General features: G+C 40.8%; 1 protein-coding gene across 4 annotated transcripts in view; it reads right to left on the reverse strand.

Moving 5' to 3' along the window:
• Positions 1-8,157: 8,157 nt before the first annotated feature.
• The window catches only part of LOC125882247 (uncharacterized), a 98,286-nt gene continuing 92,048 nt past the window's right edge, over positions 8,158-14,395 (reverse strand). For all 4 annotated transcript variants that reach the window (XR_007448322.1, XR_007448321.1, XR_007448320.1 and 1 more), the window contains 4 exons: positions 12,992-14,034; positions 11,126-11,281; positions 10,422-10,514; positions 8,158-10,268 (listed from right to left, as the gene is read on the reverse strand). Coding sequence is in view for 1 of the 4 variants with exons in the window: in XM_049566032.1 (XP_049421989.1) it covers positions 10,461-10,514; positions 11,126-11,281; positions 12,992-13,516 (735 nt within the window). In the remaining 3 variants the exon portion in view is untranslated. The remainder of the gene's footprint in view (positions 10,269-10,421; positions 10,515-11,125; positions 11,282-12,991; positions 14,035-14,395) is intronic.

Genomic DNA, 14,395 nt, shown 5'->3' on the forward strand with positions numbered 1-14,395 from the left:
GCAGTTAATATTTAAAGCTTGTGCTGTCACTTACACAAGCCTCTCATCCATGAGTGGGTGCACACTTCCTTCTGTGCAGTGACATGGTTAGTGATTGTAGTTCAGTAGGAAGAAAATAGTTCCTATATCAAACTGCTTACAACAAGGTCTGTGGATTATCTTGAGTAATAGGCTCATGATTTCTGGAAAGAGACATTGTTGTTGAGTTTTTCAAATGCAATTTTTTTTGGCACTTTGAGCACCACAAGCTGAGTGCCATCTAGTTGCATTGTATTGGAGAAATATATCTTGTATTTCTGATGTTGTTTTGTGGCTGTACCTATATTTAGTATGTGGGGTATACACTAGTGTGGGAGGTATTTTGGTTCAGCTGAAGAGCCGTAACACATTGTTATTTTGGCACCTGCTGTGAGACACTGGTGTGGCACAGTGGTGCAGTGGTTATCATGAGTGCTATATCATAGGCAACTGTACATGCTTACGTTTCCTGAAGACGTCTCACCTCTCATCCAAGAAGCTTATTCAGTTCTAAATGGCTGGTACAGAGTTGCAAGTTTTAAACCCTGTGTGGGTTGCAGAGTCGTAGAGGTGGAGGTGGATATTGCCTCCCCCCCAAACCTTGAAAAGGATAAGCAGTTACAGGCAATGGATGGGTGTGGCCCTCAGCTATTAAACAACTTTGTGAGAAAAATCTCCAATCTGATTCTGGTTCTCATAATGAATATGACACTTCCGAAATTAAATGTGGAAACTTCTGACCTATAAACTGATTTCCTTGATGCAAATCTACTTCTTTATCAAAAAATCTGTCACCCAGTCATCCAGTTAAAGGATGGTTTCAGTATTTCTCAGTCCAGGCTTTACTCATGTGTTTACCATCATTACCAGTCATGCAGAGCACAACTTTCCTTTTTTTTTTTTTTTTTTTTTGTACATTGTCTGTGCAGACAGAATTGAGAAGCGCATGACTGTAACCACCATGTGGCTTTTAACTGAACTTAAACACAGTCCAGGAAGTTATACATTGGTCAAGAAGTCAAGATGAATATAGAAACATAAAACTCAGAAAAATCGTCTTTTTATGTGCTGGCTATGAAAAGCTCTTAAACTTTTGCTTTCTGTCTGACTGTTTTACTTACTTTTATTTATCTATGACTATATCAGAAGCAGGACGTGGCATAAAATAAACATCTGGCAGTTTTCTTAATATCTTTTTTTTAATTTTTCAATAAATTCAATGAAGAGACCAAAATCAACAAAATGTTAGTCTGTCTTTCAACACATTCTGACCCCTCGTCTTAGCTCCAAGACGTAAATCTTTAAAAACACAAACAGATAGTTTCATTTTTAAAAAATGTCTTAGTAATGTCCTCAAACAGCTACTCACTGTAGCTTTTTTTCTTTATCAAACAAACAGGAGAAAGTAGTGCATTTGGTAGGGACTGTTTTCAGCAGCAGATTAATCCATATTTGATGCTGTAGTGATTATTTATGGCAGCAGGGCGGTGCGTGTGGGACTGAGTCGAAGTAAACTAAAGTGTGTGTGTTCATGAGGAACATGTCAGTGCAACATTAAGCCTCACTGATGTGTCTTTAAACAATGGACCTCTATGGCACAGAGAGGGAAGATATATCAGGCTGTGGGTACATTCACTGTTAGTTTGTTTATTCATCAGATTTTGCTATTATTTTTTATTGGTCTGTTTTCACTCCCAATTCATCAAATACTGACACTTGGTCAGTGAGCCTTGGTGTCAGATACCAGCACACTGAGATACCTTTAGTGGTGGTATGAGACACGCCTGGGGCCTGTATCACGAAGCGAGATCAACCTTTCCTGGGTTGCCCAGACCTATCCTGGGTTGACTAACCCTAACAATGACAATCAGTATAAAAGGTATCACGACGCTGGATATCAACTCGGTAACTCAACCCAGGGTTGCTTTGTCAAGAGCCGTGAACGCGCAAGCAGCGGACCAATCACAATCATGAGAGAAGCGTAGCGTCACTGAGCGTCACTGAGCGTCCTCACAGAGCGCTGTATGTGAGGGAAAAAGTATTTCTCATGTGAGGATCAGAGATTAATTTTACTAAAATATGAGGAGGAGAAAAGCAACATTAGAGAAAAGGCCAACACCGTGGCAGCTGCAGGAGGAGGAAACATGCATGGCAACGCATAACGGGATGGATAATGTTTAGTTTTAGTTTAGATTAGTTTATTTGCACATAATGTTAAAAACAGACAGTATAACATTTACAAGATTAAAAAAAGAAAAGTGCCGGAGAGGTTAGAAGCCACTAAAAGCTTATCAAAGAAATTCCCCTGTCAAAACATCAATGAAATCACATAATAGAGAAGAAAAAAGGTCAGGAAAGAAGAAATAGAGGAGGAGAGAGGGAAAAATCAAGACAAAACAAGGTAGCAAATAAAATGATGTGTAGGTTAAATGACTCATCACTGGTTCAAGTAGCTACAGTACCTGTACCTGTACATCTGACACTGATCACACCCTTGAATCCCATCAAATCAATGCTGCGCAGATGAACTGCGTGTATTACAATTATCGTCTAACATCATTGCATCTGATAAATTGGTCTTCTTTGTCATAACGTTATAAATGCTACAATAAAGCTTAAAGCTGACGTCACAATTAAATCATATCAACACCAAATTGATAGTCTGAATAAAATCATCCTGATATTGAGCTGTGTTAGAAATTAACAGCTGTGCAAAAATATACCTAGTCTCCCTCTTTAAAAAACAAAAAGGAAAATCCCTCAAACACCATTAAGTGTAGACATGATAGGCTACTTTCCACATTTCCAGCAGCAAAGCTGTCAGTTAGGCCCATTATCTTTAACAGGGATCATTTCCTCCAACAAAACAAAATGTTGGCACTAATTAATGGTGCTATTAAGTGTCCGCAAATGATCAGTTTCTTTCCTATGAAGGGGTGGGATGAAAGTTCGACTTCTTTCCACTCCTTTTTGAACAATCTTTTCATTGTCTGTTGTTGTTGCTTTCTTTTCTTTTTAATGTTCAAAATAAACTTTCAAATCAAAATCAGTCAAATTAATTAAACTTCCCGTCATGATTGGGCTGCATTTCTGTCAGCGGAGTCATTTTTTTCCGAACAGCTGATTGGCCAGTGGGTGGTGCTTTTTATAGGCTCAGATTCAACCCTGAACTTACCCTGCTCCGGAGCAGGATAGCCGTTCAGAGTAAGTTACCATGGTGATCTACCCCGATAAGAACTGAACCGGCTTCGTGAGACCGAAAACCCAGGGTTAACCCTGAAGTTACCTCGCTAAGACATTAATCCTGCTTCGTGATACAGGCCCCTGGTGGCAGCCTTTTTTAAAGCTCCAAGCACCTGTTATTGTATACAGAGGAGAAGGTCCACATTATGGTAGGCGAGGAGACCACTGTTTGTTTCACATGTGAAACCAAAAGTCAATTGAGTTATTTTAAAGGTGAAGTGTGTAAGATTTAGGGTATTTGGTGGTGTCTAGCAGCAAATTGTTTGTGTTACGTGACTAGGCAAGTGAACCCAAAAGCAGACAAAAACACAGACTGGGAGCAGGGTCTAGTAGGTGAGTTATTGGTAATAAAATGAGTGGAGGAGTGCTGAGAGGCAAGTCTGAGGTTGGGGGGTGAAGCAGGGGAGCTGGGCTGGGGAAGCTGGCCAAGAGGTTCCAGAGTGGAGAGGTGTAGAGGAGCAGATGGGGTCAAGGTGGTTTCATAGTTTAGCAGGAGTGTCTGTGCTGAAGTGATGGCAGTTGGTTACCAGGTGGAGAAGGAGTGGAGCAGGAGGCAGGAGTCGGACCAAGATAATGCTGCAGGCACAGGGAAACAGGTATTGGTAAGCAAATCAAAGCACAGGATAAACAAGGTGGCTGGATCGTGACTGACTAGTTAACAGAGTCTATGATCTGGCAACGTGCTGAAGTAAGAGCCTGGTATGAAGCAGAGTTGATTGAAGATGATCAGCAGCTGTGGTCACTCCTGCACACCAGGCAGCAATCTATACTCAGAACGAGAGAGGGAAAGAGAGAGAGAGAGAGAGAGAGAGAGAGAGAGAGAGAGAGAGGAAGAGGAGGGAAGCTCCTGGCTAGGAGGGAGAGGAGGCTGCAGCAGAGGCTGTGACAGTTTGCAACAAGCTAAAAACTTCTGCTGGCCAGAATTCCTTCAGTGTTAATTGTTCAGGAAGTTTTTAGTGGGTGCCAAATTATCCACAGAGGTCTCTTCTTCTCAATAAATGGACCAGGTGGTTAGAATCACTAAAAACACTGAATAAAGCACTTTCACATTACAGATTAGTGTAACTGCGGTGCTGCACATTGCAAGTTGGGCACGTTACTGTGGTGGCTGGCGCAAAATGATGATGGCCTTATCTAGAGACAGTGTTTGGTTTGTCTGTTCTGGGCTACTATAGAAACGTTGTGGTGCAACATGGTGATCTCCATAAACAAAGACCAGCTCCATATATAGATATAAAAAGCTCATTAAGGACAACACAGCAATTCTGGTGATTAAACAAAACATACGTATTATATGTAATTCTATTTCTGCCTATATATCCCCCTAAATCCTACAAACTGGACCTTTAATTGAAATGTAGTGTGCTAGTATGTGTAGCATATTGTGCCACTGGCATATGTCATGTGACAGCAGCAGTAGCTCAGTCTATAGGACGTCCGGATCCAAAATTGGAGCATGGACTGGTAGCTGGAGAGGTGCCAGTTCACCTCCTGGGCACTGCCGAGGTGCCCTTGAGCAAGGCACCGAACTACTCTGACATCTCTGCACTTAGTGCATCTATATTGTGCATGTGTGTATTTCGGACCTGTGTGTAATTGACAACGGAGTGAAAAAAGTGAATGTCACATAACCAGTGTTGGGGAGTAACTAGTTACATATTATTAAATCACATAATAAATGTAATTGTAATAAGTTACAGTTGCTCATTAAAATGTTGATGATTACACAGTTACGTTCAAAAACATTATTTTTTACTAATAAGTTTATATCTAGAATAAAATGTTCATTCTACATGTTTTTGCCAGGCCGGAATGTCTTCTTTGGGCAGAGCTAATTTCAAGACATTTTTCAGCTTCATTGCCCAGTTTAAAACATTTATTTGAAAAGTAATCAAGTTATCAAATGTAGTAAGTTACATTGCTCTAATGAAGTAATTAAAATAGTTTAATCACTTTTAACAGGGTAACTAGTAATCTGAAATCTATTACATTTAAAAAGTAACCCTCCCAACACTGCAATCGACGTTACAGTACGTCGTAACAAGGTTTATGTTGAAAACACAGAATGCAATCTCCAAATCTGATTGTTTTCCCAAATTGTGGACATTTACAGCCGCTGTTCTTCTTCTTTGAGTTAGCCACTAACTGCTAACAACTACTTTTAAAATCTCCCGTGGTGGGTCGCAAGTATTACATGTCATCGAAACTTCACACCCTCCCTGCCCATGATCCCGTCCAGCAGACTGTCCTGTCTATACAGACACCATTTTGGCTCTGTTACTACCTCCTGTGGTGGATTAAAGGCGAGACCACTCTGTCCCCCCATTCCACAATCACACCTAATATACTGCACAGCAAGGTGGTAAAACATTGCAATATTCCCACCCTGAGCAGGCAGTGTAAAAGGGGCTATGTTGAGCTCTTAATAAACAATGCCTATTTATATATTTTTCACAGCTTAACTTTAATTCTTATTTTTGATTATTTTGTGTAATAAAGAAATAGTTAAGTTTTGAGACCAAGTTTTTTTAGGGGCCTTAAACTTTGTTTTCTTAGAGTATTTTCAGTGGGCTATTTATTGATACTTTCTAAGCAAAATTCCTGGTAACTTTAAAGTGAAGATGTGAAACTAACGCGTGACAGTTTCTTTCTCTTTTACAAAGAATGTAAAAAAAAGTAACCTTTCAAACATGCAGCATTAACATAAATGAGGCAGACAGAAAGACAGACAGACAGATTTTGGTGGTATATGGCTGAGATTAACCTGACAAATACACAGTTTAACCATAAAAAAGAGATCAGATTTGAACTCTAATATTCTGATGAATAAGGACTAAAATTAGATCCTGCTGTCAAACATCTGTCAACTGTATGTAAACATGCACATTATTTTTCCTGTTTTTTTTGTGTTCCTTAAATTATCTTGTGTTAAAACAATGTGTTAAAGTGATAAAGCATGAGGTGAGAGTCAAACTCAAAACAAATACCAAAAAAGAAAAATGTTAGTGTGAATAGTCCCTTTGCACCTTTTAAATGTGTGGTGAGAGTGTGTGAATGTGTCAGATAAATGCTTCAGTTCTCTGAAACCAGATAAGAATGATCACATCTACTTCATCTTCTGGGTATCTGGTCATTGCATCTACACTATTGCAGCAGAAACCTGTGGTTTTGACTTGTGTGGTCTGACTGCTGTCGGGTTGGTGTGTGAAGCTGTACTGTAGTAGATGACCAGTTGTCTGTAGTCTTATATTAGTTATATTACACATAATAAACATTTTAGAATGTATTTCTGTTACGGCAGACGTTGAGAATGGATTAAATGTAGGGCATTAATTGAAGTGTTGTGTTTTTCCCCACTTCCTGTAAATATTCACACACTCTGTAAATATGAATTGTAACAATTCTTGTGTTGTCTTCCTTATAATCTTGTGTGGCTCCATGTGACCTTTATTAAAATTTGACTCTTGCAGGTAAAACAAGTCTGAAACTTTGAGATTGTCCTTCATTTCCTTGCCCTGCATTAAGTTGCTGAAAATATGACTTGAGAAGCTTTTTTTAGTTCATGCAAGCAACGAAGACATAAAAGACTGCAGCCAAACTACTTCTATGTATCATTGTCTGCACGGAAAGAAATGATCACCACACATCCTTTGTCTGATTTCACACTCCTCCATTACATACTGCTCAAGACACAGCTTTTAATTCTTTGTCATCGACTTTTTTGTGCATTAAGGATGTTAAGAAAATCATTTTTGGACATTAGTTTTGCTTTTGGGAGATTTTTAAAATGTTGCATATTTGACTGAATGCATTACTCTGTTTAATTTGCTTGCTTCTGACCAAACAAGTGCAGAAGAAATCAACAGAGACAAAAAAAAAAAAAAAAAAGCGGAAACGTTCAGTGGTGGGTTTTAAGAGTACAGCGGGGTCTAACCACAGTTTCCTCACACAGAAGCAACTATAAACATCTAAGCACACTCACATGGACATACACCCACCATCAGTCTAAGATGGCAGAAAATCTAAATTTTATGGGTCAAGTCAAGTCAAACTTCATTCATACAGCACATTTAAAAGCGACGGCAGTTGACCAAAGTGCTAAACAGTCACAAAATATCAAAACAGATGAATACAGACGCCAGCAACAATAACAACATCAGAAACCAAAAAAGGTGTTACTGAACAAACTACAGTACAACAGAGGCTGAGGCACAAAAGCTTAATCATGGTTATGATGCAGGACCGTTGCTGCATGCCATACCCTTACTTCCTGTCTGTATCTCTGATGCAACCTTTCTAATGGGCATCGTGCAAAGTGTCAAAAACATCACAAAAACCAAACAACAGAACGCAGCACAGAAATGCTAAATATAGGTTTATGGCTAATTTTGTCTACACTGAAAAAAGTATAACCTTGCTCAAATTAAAAAAAATGATGTCCAGATATCACATCTAAAATATTTGACTTCACAGAATCTAAATTGAGTCACTTGTTATGACCTGATTATTTTATGCTGATGTAAACAATAATACTGCACTTTACCCAACCTTAAATCTTTGCCTTGATCCAAATGATTTTCTGAACATTTCAGTTGTTGAACCAAACTAATATATTGAAATTGAACCAACCTAATGTATTTACTTTTAACTAAATTAACATGAATGCACTGACACCAGTTAATTCATTTACATATAACCAAACTATAATTTTCACATTTCATTTGACTTTACTTCAAAAATAATTTGCATTTCGCATCTTATAAACTCTATAAAAACAAAAAACACTTGGCCAACAGATTACTTTAAATGTATTTATTCATCTTTAACATATGAACCATATGTAGCATATTTAACATTAAAACAAATGAAGGCCAATTGCCTAACCTAAAAGAGGGCAGATATTGTCCAGTCAATATGTGAGTAACCCTGGACTATGAGATGCTGACTTAAATGATACACTGTATATCATCCCTACAGGTACTGCAAGGTGGCGAGGTGAGGAGAGAGGTGAGGATGGAGAGGAGGAGAATGGAAAGGAGGAGAAGGAGCAGATGAGAAGGGAGGAGACGGTGGAGAGAAGAGAAGAAAGGCTGGAGAGGGGGGGGGAAAGGGAGGGGAAAGGGTGGAGAGGGGAGAAGAGAAGAGGAGAGGATGGAAAACAGAGGTGGACAGGGGAGAAGATAGGGTGACTAACCAGAATCAGAAGGCCCTGTAGGTTTCCTGCCATTTTTCTCTGGGGTGTTTTCTCTCGAAGAACAGGGAAAGGAGCTCTGTTTCCCACACACTCACAGAGGTTTGATATCAATGTCATTTTTAAGACTGTGGCCACAGGCAAGCAGCTGCACAGTCATTGTGACAGTGTGCTGCAGTATTTAGAGAGAAAGGTATTTTTGCTAAGGTTTAATTATAAATCCACCTAAGCACATTTTAACACTTTGATCACAAGGTTTCATTTTATTCTGTTCTGATGCAATGTACCAGAAACTTACTTCATCTTCTAACCACTTCTTTTATCTGGAACTTCTTGATGAATGTTGCTAAACTCATGCTAATAAAAGTGGCTTCGTATCTCAGTAACATGACAGCGTGGGCATTCTCACTCTACAATGCTGACCAACAACATAAATAAGCTCCACCCATTTTTTTAAATTTTTTTTTAAGATTCCAGCGTGAGTCAAATGTTTCCTCAGTGTGTAATGGCAGATAATGATGCTTTGTGTTTGTTTGGAAAGTCCTATCTCTTTGAAAGGATCATGTTCTCATGTTAATCAGCCAATTGCAACAGAGTTTCCCGTTTAAATAGATTCTAATCGTCCTCTGTAAGAACATGCGCTGTTGTGTGGATTCATGTGGAGCCAATTGAAACTAAAATAAAAAGAAAACACAGATGCTTCAAGAAAGGATGAGATCCCTGTTGATATTGTTATCATTTCCCTGTAATGCCTGGGATCTAACATCCAGATGCAAAGGTTAGTCAGGTCAGGAGAAGATAGGATGGAGTTGTCAGTAGAGTGGAGAGGGGAACAGAGGAAAGGATGGAGAGGATGAGAGGCGGGAGAGAGGAGGATAGAGAGAGCAGGACATGGCCATGAGGGCAGGGGAGGATGCTATATACTGTAGCACACAGGAATAATAACAGTGAATTGTTTTCGAAAAATCAACATACTGGTATACTGCTTTATCACCCTCTGGCGACTGGAATCTCCCTTTTAAATGGGCAGTCTTTATCAAGATGGCATCTGAACTTAGAATCTGCTGCAATGTTTTCAGCACAGATATAAACTGTAATGATCTTTAAGAAATGCAAGTCAGGTAAAAAATAGATTGCCTAACAAGCAAATGAACCAGAACAAACACACACATGGTAGTAGGCCTATACACAGGCTCTATCAAATCTGAACTGTAATTAAATTAAATTAAATATTGCTTTCCGGAAGCAGTGTTGACCCTCAAACAACCAAATTCAAAACACTCACTCAAAGCCCAACAATATAACATAACCTTAAATGGCTATAGCACCCTTGGCTAGGTGCAACTAAGTGCCGCTGAGGTTCTCCCCCTCGTAAAGTGCTGGCTAGCAGCTTGTGGTTACTACAGGCTATCTTAATACACATACACACAAGCACAGGTGCACATACTGTGCATGCCGCAAACACACACAAGCATGTGTACGCATGCCACACATACTACTGTGCAGTGTGGAGTTCACCATTCAGTTTGCGAATCTTGGAGCTCATCTTGTTGGAACCAAGCTCCATCAGGGTCTTCTGAAGAGCCTCAAAGGTGAACCTGAACCCCTGGGGATATTCCATATTAAGAGCATAACAGAGCCCAAAGAGCATTACCACTCCAGCTGCCACGGACGGCAACTCAATGAGGACTTTCACACCATCAATGATGATCCCGATCTCTTTGGGCTGTTGTAGAAGGCTCGAGTTCTCTCTGAAGACGAAGACCACCATGGTGGTACTCTTCAGCTCTTGCTCGGCTTGATCTTTCTGGGACATCTGAGGTAAAATATAGGACAAAAAGTATAAGTGAACAACTGCAGTCAGGCACACCTGATTAATCACCACATCCAATGGCAGAGCTGTCAAGCTTCCCCCAGGATTAGTAAAGTTACATCTCATCATGGAGAGACAGAACAGATCTGGACATACCGTGTATTCTTTTATCAGGTCCTCAACACATTCTCCCAGTTATATGATGAGAGATTTGAGGACACACTCCCTTCTGACATCAGCATCGGCATCCTGCAGAGACAGTGAAAAAGAGTTACTATGCAATGTGGAGGATAGGCAAGCTTTTGAATTCCCAGCTCTACCACAAACAGTCAGTGCTTGTACAATTGGATCCATAGCACAAATTAATTGAAAGCAGAGTCATACAGGATCTATGTTAGAGACCACTGGCAGTCTCTCTTAGAAGAGGGAAGACTGGATGGCAGGATTGGCCTGACCAGGCCTTTTACAGCCCTCTCTCAAGACCTGCCAGTGGTCATTGATGTGTTCTCATCCTGGATGTCTCTGCTTTCAACTAATTTGTGCTGTGGATGAATGTGGATTTGAGCTGGAATCAAGGTATTGTTCCTCCAAATCCCCCAAAATGCAACTGTGTGTGCACCAGGGGAAGGGAACATGCTGCTAGCGTGTAAAGCACATTTGCAAAGCCCACACATCCTTCTGCTCAACACACACACACACACAAACTTCCTACCAACAGTTTAAAAAGACACAGCATTTGCCAAATTATGACTATAACCATAATCAGTGACATCAAAATAAAAATGGAAAAGGATACCTATCCCCATCAGACAAGGGTTAAAATGCTAACTGTTGTTAGTGGTTAATTATATACATCATACCTGATCAAGAAATTCCAGGATTGTGGCAGGTTTTGCTTTGGTTGCTCCTCCTTTCTTTCTGATGATCTTCAGTAGCTGCGTTGAGTACTTGTCCAGCTGGGCCATAAATCTCGTCAGCAGGGGAACTGCAGTAACCCTCAGAAACTCGGCATTGATCTGTACATGAGGAAGCAGTGCACTATGGTTTTTTTTAATTATTGAAGACCAACTTGGCACAAGCATTCATTCCCCATCTCCAAACTATGACTTAGGTAGAATATGTAGTCTCCTTTATTAAATTGTCAAATATCAAAAGTTATAATTATTCATACAAAATAAATACCCCCAATTATCATTTAGGTCCCACTAGAATGTATGGTCTACAACAGGGGTGGCCAACCTGCGGCTCGCGAGCCACATGCGGCTCTTTGATCCATTAATTAAAACCATTGGCATGCGGCTCTTCCGTCATAAAAAAATCAATTTATTGTTATGAGTGCGTATGGCCCTTTAAGAAATGTAACAGGCAGTGGAGCGAGTGAGCACAGGCAGGTGAGAGGGTGTGGAGTTCGGAAGGAATGCAGGACTGCAGTGCGGTGGCGATATCGCACGACAAAAAATGTCAGGGAAGAAATGCGTGTCTTTCTTTGTGTGTGTGGAGAGAGTATGAAAGAGGGAGAGACTGTGTGTGTGGATGTGTGTGGAGTAGTGTTGCACGGTATACTGGTACCAACGGTAGACTGCAGTAGGCTGCTACTTAAACACCACAGTACATGACATGGTGCCACTACTGTGGAATAAGTTCAAAGTCCAATCAAAGGAGGGTGAGTGTCCATGCGCTGGCCAATAACAGCCATAGTGCTCCGTGGCGAGAAGCCCGGCCCCAGGTGAATAAATTGGCGTCATGACTACCTGGACAACCGAGCTGTGGCGGCACACAGGTATGTGACGTGTCAGAGGAGAAACGAGCCGTTCACATTTCTCTCTTTTGTGCCAGGTAACGGTCCACAAACCTCACCGCACTTTAGGGACTGTTCCAGAGGAGGAGGGTGGCTGGTTGATTTTTATTTTATTTATTTATTTTATTTTGATCCATCCTATGCTAATCACTTATTGATGCTGTTTTTGAAGTATGAATAAGTCAATAAGTAATTTATTCCATTGAAACATCATTGATGTATTATAGAAAAGTGATTTATCTTTTTATAAATGACAAAAGGCACATCTGCCTCATTTTCACCGTGGTATCCTGACACTACTCAGAACCATGATACTTTCACTGGTATCGTACCATGGATCCCAATTTTGGTACCGTGACAACACTAATCTGGAGAGAGTATGAGAGTGGGAGAGACTGTGTGGATGTGTGTGTGGAGAGAGTGGGAGAGGAAGAGACTGTGGGTGTGGAGGTGGGGATGGAGAAAGAGTATGAGAGGGAGAGACTGTGTTTGTGTGTATCTCTATTCATGGTTATTCATTTGTGTGTGAGATAAATAAATCTGGCTTTGAAAATTGGAAATGTATGGATTTTGATTTTATGTCATTTCGTGTTTGTGTGAGAGAGGGAGTGCATTTGCAAGCACACATGTATGATGTGGCTCTTTGTACTACCACGGTGATTTTTGTGGCTCTTGGTCTCTGACTGGTTGGCCACCCCTGGTCTACAACAATCGTGTAACAATCGTTCCCCATTTGGCTGTTTTGGTTATGATTTGTTGTTCATTCTCAAAGATTGTCGGTCCGTCAAAATTTCATTGAGTAATAATTTCAGAAAAAATATAATTTTGCCCCGTGGATGTATTATTTCTGAAAAAATGTTTGTTATAATCCACACAACATTATTTTACCTTTAAGGCATTAGTATAGAAGAGGCTAAGAAAGGTATACCTCTTCCATCTGAAATAGAGCTGGCCATCTTTCCATGAGGTTCTCAATGGAAGGCTTCTGATCCACAACCTCTTGCCTCCTAAACTCGAAGGTCCTGGCCATCTTCTCCCGTATGGTTTTCTCATTGTTTCTCTTCTTTACTTCAGTCAGAAGTGATGTTCTCTCTTGCTCCAGGCTTTCTGGAGTCTCAATGCTGGGCTGAGGATAGTAATTGGCCTCACCTCTTCTTGCCTTTTTGTTGTTCTTTGCTGGGAGGGGAAGGGGATCTTCTCGTGACTTGGATTTTAGAGTGTTCACCATGAGCTCAGATGCAAGTCCATGTGACTTCAGCTGAGTGCGATAGTTGCACATCTTACTCTTGAGTCTCAGTTTCCATCCGTAGCTCTCATTGAAGGAGTCTGGTTGCCTCAGGCAGGGATGCTTCCTTGTCAGAGCCTCTGCAACATCACCCAGGTCTGCATCACTGGGGTACACCTTGTAGGAGAAAATCTTCTCTGCCAATCTTTCCAATATGTCGGACAGCATTTTTGACGAAGGTGTCAGTCTAGTTTGGTTCTTTGTGTATTCAGCATTCCCTTTCTTGAGTTGACCTTCTGTTTCAAAGGAGAAGGGTGGGATGTTGAACTCCTTTGGCCAGGGCTCTGTTCGGAGTCTCTCAGAAGAGCTGCTGCTGAGTATGACTGTGTCATCTGAATCAGTGTGTGCTGAGAAGGAGCTTGAGTCTAGGTCACTCAAATCAGAACATCAGGAACAGACGGTATGACCTTGATGGTGGTAAGATCCTTGATCGAGGAGGTTGAGCTCAAGTTAACAAATGTTCCACCAAAGTCCACATCCTTGTATTGCAGCCTGATGCCTCCAGTAAGGTTACATGCTTCTTTGACCTGTTTAATGAGCTCTTCAACAGTGTCTGGCACCAGTGGTAGATCCATCCTCTCTGAGCTGTCGTCACTCAACAAGATGAGGAGTCGTATGGGATTTGCCATATTGACCGATCAAGTTGCGTCTCGGCGTGAGGGTCCAGAAAGCTGCTTCAATACCACCTAAAATAACAAAGGACAGGGAAACACAAAAGACATGGCATCAGCTCCCACTGCAGGTTTCTACAGATAAATAAAAGCATTTTTGCCAAATGGTAGCCTATCTGAGCAAGGCTAACGACAAGCAAGTCTATAGGGCATATCACACGGTGGAGATATGCCCCATAGACTAGCTAGTCTTTAGCCACGCTCAGATCGGCTACCATTCTGCAAAAATGCTTTTGCTCTCAGGTAATGCTTCAACTCAGGATAATACCGCAATACAACATGATTTTACCCCAAAATTGTCCTTTAACATCTTTTGTGGACAGGCTCCTCTATGGAGCCCAGACAACAATCATGGTTAGAGTTTGAGTAGGTTTCA

This window comes from Epinephelus fuscoguttatus, linkage group LG21 (assembly GCF_011397635.1).
Source record: "Epinephelus fuscoguttatus linkage group LG21, E.fuscoguttatus.final_Chr_v1".
Classification (NCBI taxonomy): Eukaryota; Metazoa; Chordata; class Actinopteri; order Perciformes; family Serranidae; genus Epinephelus; species Epinephelus fuscoguttatus.